Below are 8,697 nucleotides of genomic sequence, written 5' to 3' on the forward strand. Positions count from 1 at the left end.
CATGGATCAAATTAAAGTGCTTGACCTGAAACTTTGCACAAACATTACAGATTTAATGGTCTGATTATGGCAACTTAAAGTAACTTACGGCTCTCTCTTAAAAATTCTGTTAAATGGGTATTGCTTATAATTGAACAGCTGTAGCTTAACGTAACTTACTGTCACGTCGAAATCTGTTTCATTTTGATTCTCTAAGTTCTACGTTGCGTTAAGTTAAGTTAAGTTGCCATAATCAGGCTTTAAGAATCATTAGACCACTTTTGAAATATTTGCATGGCCAAATTTTTAAAGTTTTACATTGAACAAAGCATTGCTACGTTCATTTCAATGGGCAGCAACTGTAGAGCGCTCTGAATATGGACTAAAAAAAGAACGACCACAGCAACACCTCGAATAAACGGTTTCGAAGCGCTCTGAATATATAAAGTGTTTTTTTTTTTTGTCTTATAGTCGGTGAATTTAAAAAGAAATTTTCAAAGGCTCACCGCAAAAAGAACTGTTGATGTTATGGCAGTTTCAAATGCATTGAATGCATAAAAAATTACTTTCGTCTAATGCCGAATTTCCACTAGGCATTGAAATGACAAAAACTTGGATGCATTTAAAAAGTGTCATGTGGAAATAAATTTAATTACTATTTTTTTAAGGTAATCAAAAGAATATTTTTTAATGCCAAAGTTGTCATTAGAATTTCTGCTATTTAATACATAGTGGAAGTCCAGCATAACTTTATGCCGAATTTCCACTAGGCCATTTAAAAAAATGCCATGTGCAAACGAACTTAATGATTATTTCTTTAACGTAATGACACGATTATTTTTTAATGCCCAACTTTGTCATTTGTCATTTTTGCCATTTAATGCCTAGTGGAAATCCAGCATTAGAACTTTTCAGGTGTATTTATTAGAAAGTGTGCTAGTTTTGGCAAAGAATTCCATAGAGCGGGCGCAAAGTGGTTCCAAACCTAAAAGGAACATATTTTAAATAGGATAAAAAATATTTGTTTGATATATCTTTTAAATTAGCGTTTTTTCAATGAAAATAAATGATAAAAAAACTTTAATACAATTACGAACATTTTGAAAAACCGTAAAGCCTCCTTTCCAGTCTGTTATCGGAGCACTCCGACAACACTCTGTCTTGGTTATCATCGGAGGATTTAAGAGTCCTTCTCACTGAATCATAGGTGAAGAGGAGTCATTGCTTTTTGGTGTACCCACATACCACAAAGCCACATTTATGTGTATTTTGTTGTTGCTTCTCTTATCTAAAGTGTTCTTATTTTGTTCTGCGTGAATTAAGGCCACCCTTTTTATTTATTCGGCGGCCCATTTTAATTTTTCCATCGCGAACTAAGTTCATTTGTCAGAATGTATGATGCCTGCGAAACCTTATTTCGCTTTTTAAAATGAATGATGAGGTTAAATTTTTCTAACGAACACACGAACTTCGCAAAAATGGCGTAGATCCATTTGTTTTTTGGTATACCAATTATATGAACTAATCAAACTTTGATTGCGTTTTTCCACAGAATTTAAATTTAAAAATAATTCTTTATATTATTAAACGAGCGATATACATATGTACGTACATCTCTAGACACAATTAAAGAAGTTTATTAGGCAGTGGATATGCCTAACCAGTAGTCTCGATTTACAAATTTTATGAAGTCAAAATTGAGAAAATTTTTTACAAAGTTTCACACTTTCAGATTTTACGCTCAAACTGAAATCCAATTTTGCGAATTTTTCTTTTTATTCATTCCAAGTACAATTGTATGCAAACTCATATCTAAATAAATGATACGCTCAATTATTATATGAATTGGCTTTCAAATGATTCTTGGGTCAGGAATTATGGGAACTGGGGAAAGCTTGTTATCGACACCATAGAAACGTCCGTTTAGCTGCATACGCCGAGGTATTATTGGACTGAAACAAGAGACCGATAAATCGTTGAATTACTTATATACATATGTATGTACCTACATACCAACAAACAAATTCATAAAAATAAAATATGTATGAACATATCTGTGTATGGAATAGTAGCTTATGTCGAAAGGCTGGCTTTAGTATAATGCGGCATTCGCAGCAAACGATTGCGAATGACTCACTAGCTTCGAGCCGTTGAAGAACTTTTGGCAAATAAACGTGCAATTCACAAGAAGGCAGATTCTGTCGTTTGCGTCAATTGCCTTATTAATATTGCACACTAGGTCCTTTCGACGATTCTGTGTGAAAGACTGAAGCCGTTCACGAACCAACTGAATGGACCTTATCTGTGTGGCTACAGACCTGGTAAGTCCACCATTGATCAGATTTTCACAGCACGTCAAATCATGGAGCAAACACTCGATACCATATTTTTTTGGTCGATTTTCATGCTGCTTTTGATGGCAGCCTATACGAACGACGCCAATGGAAGCTTTCGAGTGAACTATTCTACGCAAGATCGATGGCGCTGTTTGCGTGCGCAACGAGTACCGACGAAGATGGAATGACGAACTGTACGAGCTTTTAACGGGCATAGTTAAGCGCATAAAAATACAATGATTTCACTGGCTTCGACATGTACGCATGGATGACAACGGTTCGGTGAAAAGATCCTGCGACTCAGCACCCATTGATGGACTCTTCTTGACGAGTCTTTTATTATCCACTTTTCTGATCAGTTTTGACTTTTTTTCGAGTCGTATTTATATATTAATTTGTGAGCCTTATTCAAATGTTATTTCAGTTGTATTCCCTATCATTTGCGAGTCTTTTTTGATTCATTTTTTAGTCGTATTTGTGATGATAAAAACATAACAAGGCCACAAATCATGGCCGACAGATTGAGAGAGTGAATTTACCCTGTAATGTTTATATCATATATGTAATACTCCTATAATGGAAGTAAGAGCTAGTACCGTCCGAAAACATTACAGTACAGATATATCAATAAACACGTACGAAAGAAAAGGAACACAAAGGAACACAAAAGGAAGGATAAGGACACTCACGTACACAATACATTCACAAAAACGGTACTAGACTGTCTCGCTTTGATTTCGGAATGCTTACACATTGAGAAGTCATGGTGGAATAATACAAGGTGTTGGATATTGACGGCGTTCTCGCTCTAATCCGCCATCTTGGCTCCCTCTTGAAAAAAACTACATTTTACCGCCTTTAAAACAGTACTAAACTACCTCATTCCTTTTTCCAAAAGTGATTTGCCATCACTGAACAGTTCTTTGACATTTACTTTTTTCTTATTCGTTGACAACGGAAAATCAAATTTGTAATTTTAAACATCAAAGCGGCAAAAAACATCGGCTTTGTGTTTTTCCCAATGGATTTATAGCGAGATGGGCGCCGTTTTCAGGTACTCACTGAGGGGTGTTTGAATTTCTGCTGCGTGAGGCAAACTACGCCTATCAAGGCGAATTTATACAAGGTGGTGGCGAATTAAATTTTCGCCGCGGTACTACTGAATGTCAAAATGATGTGTTTGTTGTAAACAAGGCGCATTCGTTTTACAACAAACACATCATTTTGACATTAAGACGTACCTCGGCGAAAATCTAAATTCGCCATCAACACCACCTTGTATAAATTCGCCTTGACGCCTATAATAAATAATTCACAATGCCGAGGAAGCGGAGACCAGGCGGCATTCCCAAAAATTCGAACAACCCAAAAGGAGTCGTGACAGCTGTCTTACTTATGTCGTATTTCGCTACAGGGTTTTGGTGGTATGAACACAGCAAATCAATTGTTGCGAAAAATGTTTTGCCGTGAAATCGTTGGAAGATATCTTCGTATCGGGATAGCCATCTCGTATCGTTTGCGAGTTCAGCTTTCGAAAGTCTCCTGCAAGTTGATAAAAGCGTTGTAAAATAATAAAATAATTTTGACCGGCTAAATACCCCTACGTGGGTCGGCTTAATCAGTAAAACGTGACAGTAGTTGAGTTTTGAGGTTAATATATCGGTCTTGAGCTGGTATTTTGTTCGATGAAATATTCTCTTCATCCGTCGATGCGCCTTTTGTCGATTCCGTCATGTTGTAACGATTCGGGGTCACCACTAATTTTTTTATGGCGAAACTTTTGTAAGTTATATCAATAATCTTATAGTATTTTCGGTTAGAAATTATACCCTAAAGTGGTTTTGAAAATTATGTCAAAAAACTGCAATTTATTTTAGAGTCGACTTTGCGTTGACTATACTTATAGGCCATTGTGTTTAATAAACTAAATTACCATTTAATGCATAAGTACTACATATTATATACTTTTTTTTACAAATTGAGCTTATCATAATATACCGTTTGTAACTATTTGTATGTACAGTTTGATATGAGAAAGAGTACTAAATTTAGTACTATTTCGCAAAGCGGGCTTCTTTTCTTCCCGTTTCTCTGGTGCTTCCATATTACAACCTTTTGTAAGGGAGCCGTCGAAACGAGCTGTCACTACGTACAACACCTTGTATAATTTTGAGAAGTTAGCTTACTGCCAATATAGAAGTATTACATATATGTATGGTTGTCATCATGGTATTTGTAAACATTTCTGTGCCTTTTTTGAGTCATTTTTCAGTCGTATTTTTAAATATTTTCGAGTCTTTTCCGGGTCCTTTTTCAGTCTATTTTCAAATCGTTTGCGCTGCGAAAAAAAGTATCAAATTAATTTATAATTAGTAAATCACCATGTTTTATTGAGTTCCAAAGAAGAGTTAATGAAATAACGAATTTCGTTTTTAATAAAATCCATTATTACAGTACACAGAGAACTTTTCCCAATGTATACAAAGTTTTTTGTTTCAATTTCTCTTCGATAATTTTTTATAAAAAACGTAGCTCATATTACACCAAAAATATAAAAGAAAATGTCTAAACTTTATGCAGAACTCATAAAAATTCAATGAACTTGCAACTTTTTAAATAAAAGGCAAGTTCCAAGTTGCTAAAAAATCGCGTTGATTTTTGGCAATTTTTTCCGACAGTGTCTTCCATATAAAACAAGTAATTTTTAGCGAAAAAACCGACTTCAACTCTCATATAAAAAATATATATATATATATCGGATCTCATCCAGATTAGTATGGGACCACCTCTGTGACACTACCTTTCCGATGCAAAAAGAATTATTGAAATCGGTTGACGTGGTCCAAGTTATGCGGTAACATACATACAAAAAAATAATAATAAAAATAAAAATAAAAATAAAATAGTCCGAACTGATAACCTGCTCCTTTTTTGGAAGTCGGTTAAAAATCGCGAACATACTTTGTATGGAAGACACTGTCAGAAAAAAAATTGGCAAAAATCGCGTTGCAAAGTTGGAAATTTATTAAATTTTCCTGAGTTTTGCACAAAGTTTTGACATCTCATCTTTGCTTTTGTCGTAATATGAGCCATGATACAATAATTTTTAGAAGGTAGTTTCACTTCTTCTTCTTATCCGCCATGTTAGCTATCTGACAGAAAACGTGTTTCGTATTTTTTGTTGTACCAACTTTTTCAAAAAAAAAAAAATCCAGCTTTTGATGTTGGAAAAATAAAAGAAAGAAAAGCCAAACATATAAGTAGAGAAATTTTCGAATATTTTGTAATAATTTTCTTCATAAAAAATTAACTGCTGCTTTCCTGGATATTGCAACACACGGAATAGATGTAAGGACACAGCTATAAGTGCCACCGCACACCACAGACTTTATCGGCCGCCTATTTAAATGATAGGGCTCGCTTGAAATATGTACATGAAGATGTATGGAGGTGCGCACACTACACCAGCTTAATCGCTCTGACCAATAAGTTGTGGTGCAATGGAAAGACTAGCGAGCCCAACTAAATCGGCGGCCGATAAAGTCCGTGGTGTGCGATGGATCTAATCCATTATAAACAAGATTTTTATTCATGTGATTAGCAGTGGCAAAAATGTATGTATAAAATAGGTATATTTATATTAAAAATTAAGTGATCAGTTATGAAACATATAAATCTTTACATGTTCTGTTAAAAAATATCTAAAATAACAAGCGATAATCCCCAAGTTCTATATCGTAGCAGTGGCCACATTGCTCGTTTGTCACAGACACGGTTTATGTCAAAAATTTTGAAGTGAAACTACCTTCTAAAAATTATTGTATCATGATATGAGCTATGTTTTTATAAAAAAAAAAAATAGCGATAAAAAATTAGTTAAAAACTTGTCCGTATGTAATTATAAAAAAAAAAAAAAAAATATTAAAATCAAGAAATCCATTTTACGAATTGCCCGGGTTCTTGACCGTACTTATGTATTTGCAGTGATGATGTTTGTTTTCGTTTTTTTCCAACCTGTCTTTAGCACACACAAAATGATTTTATAGCACACCGTTTATTTCTTGGTCTGTTGTTTTGAATTTAAGATGGCAAATATCTAAGATAAAAAATATTAATATTTATCAGGCCATACTACTTTACATATATTGCAATTTTTCTTACGCCAAACGCTTCACACCACGAATCGACTGTTATTGTTAAAATTTTACAAAAAGTCATGAAAAAATAATGCCGTTAGAAGCAAAGGCAGCTGAAGCAAATGTTTCAAATGTTTCAAATGTTTTTTTTTTTTTTTTTTTTTTTAATAGCAAAGATAATAAGAATAAAAATGATTGAAAGATCTATACGCATTTGTCGCAAAAATCCAATTCAAAGCATTAACTAATTTTCTTAATAAATATTTTAATATGTTTTCGAAATTTGCATCAATTTGATACAAACGAAACGACGGATGCGGGTTAAGCGCGGAAGCGATTAATCAGTTTTTAATCATCAAAGGTGATCGAAGAATACTCATTAAGGCGATTTTTTTTTTATTAAAGTAATCTTCCAAATGCTATGTGGGAATATGTACATATGTATGTATGTACATATGTATAAGTCTGTGGCTTATACATATGTATGTATGTATATTTACCTCTTCGCTCGATCTCTGTAAATACGAATGCGTATATATTCTGATGGTATGTCGGATAAAAACTTTTGCCAACGTATTCGTAAATATTCGTTCTCTTTCAGGGACAAAACTTTCTTGTGATTTGCATTTTTGTAGGACATCAATGGAAGAACTCTGTGATAGTCTGTCTCATATTCGGCACTTTGTAGTTTATTGACGCGATCTGACCTATTTGCTTCTACTTCAGCGCTACTGTACACAGTTTCGAAAATAGCGCCAACCGTTTGCGGTAGATAAAAATTTGGCTCACACATTGTCTGATCTTCTTTCACTTGTTTCGTTAGATTTGTAAAAATATGTCTGTATAAGCTCCGGCGGTATATCAAAACTGAACATCAAATTCAGAAAGTGTCATTTGAGACTTGTGTATAAAACAGAAATAAATAAAAAACATTTCATTCCAGGTAGAACAGGTACAGTAAAATTATTGGTTAGCGCATATAATAGGCGGCATACACGGTGCGTCTGACTCGCGAGTCATTTGTGTACGTGTGGACTCGCCTTCGACTACACACAGTTGAATCATTCAGTCATGACGGGAGTCATGTTGGTGTAACTAACAAACATTTTTTTCACAAACACATCCAAACCGACTCACGAGTCAAACGCACTGTGTATTTCGCCTATAAAAGGCGAAATTCAATATTAATCTACAAGGAATCTCTAAACTTTCTAGCCGAGCTGGACTTTCTTGGTTGCTTACCAATGAACGCAACTAGTCGAACTATTTTCGCTACTATTGGAATAAAATGGTACTGTGCAGATGATTGGAGAGTCGCACAGTGTTTCTACTATATGGAGGTAAGTGGAAATAATAGCTAACGAGGACCGATTTCGCTGAAACTGGATATGAGCTCTAATTTTTCCTAGAAACGGGCAATTATGAAATCTGATAAAAATAGGATAATTGCCACGCCTTCCACACTCGTGCGCTGAAATATTAAATTTCATCCGATTCCGATGAAATTTTGCTTGTACTCTCTCTTGTATTAGAAAAGCCTAAATATAATATAATATGGGGAAGATCGGATCACCATAACATCTAAAACTCGCAAAAAATATGGGCCTAATCTTTAAATAAATATGATGGAATTTTGGTTAGTATTTGTTTTCTGCTTTCCACTCCCACAAAGCAAGGTTATACTTAAAAATTATATAGGTGCAAATATTCTCTTTTTTCCCAATGATTGGTGTGATTTTTCCTTTGTTCGACAAACACTTTTCGCGAAATTACGCCAAAGGAGGCTGAAAATCGGAAAATTAAGAAAGTAGAAAATTACATATTAGCAAAGTCGCTAAAACATGCGTCTAATTTCAAGACCTGACCAACCGCTACCCACACTTTTTTTACACGGTGCTACAGAAAAAAGTCATGAAATACACCCGAAATAAAACCTAGTGTAGGTTGTACGTCGAGAGAGGAATTTACTCCTGAATTGCCTACTCAGTTCAAAGTAGCACTTGTTGGCAAGAGTGATTCTGCCTTGGATTTCCATGCAGAGATTATTTTCGGTGTTAAATCTGGTTCCCAAGTGAACGAAATTCTCTACTTCGGAGATACTTTGTCTTGTCATCGTTTTCCACTAGACCCATTCGCTTTGCTTTCTTATCCAACTTGGAAAAAGCAGAACAGACTAAGCGGTTTTTGTTACCGATGATGTCGATGTCATCGGCATAAGCCAGAAATTGCACGCTCTTGTAGTAAAT

At 34.7% G+C, this 8,697-nt stretch overlaps 1 protein-coding gene across 1 annotated transcript; it reads right to left on the reverse strand.

The window, feature by feature from the left end:
* Positions 1–1,831: 1,831 nt before the first annotated feature.
* Positions 1,832–7,271, reverse strand: LOC118743993. Its single transcript, XM_036476756.1, has 2 exons — positions 6,952–7,271; positions 1,832–1,931 (listed from the first exon to the last, which is right to left on the reverse strand). The coding sequence occupies exons 1-2, from the start codon at positions 7,242–7,244 to the stop codon at positions 1,832–1,834; spliced, it is 393 nt and encodes a 130-aa protein (XP_036332649.1). The 5' UTR covers positions 7,245–7,271.
* Between the last annotated feature and the right edge of the window lie 1,426 nt (positions 7,272–8,697).

Source organism: Rhagoletis pomonella, unplaced genomic scaffold (genome assembly GCF_013731165.1).
Source record: "Rhagoletis pomonella isolate Grant_MI unplaced genomic scaffold, Rhpom_1.0 Rhpom_scaffold_00007, whole genome shotgun sequence".
Lineage (NCBI taxonomy): Eukaryota > Metazoa > Arthropoda > Insecta > Diptera > Tephritidae > Rhagoletis > Rhagoletis pomonella.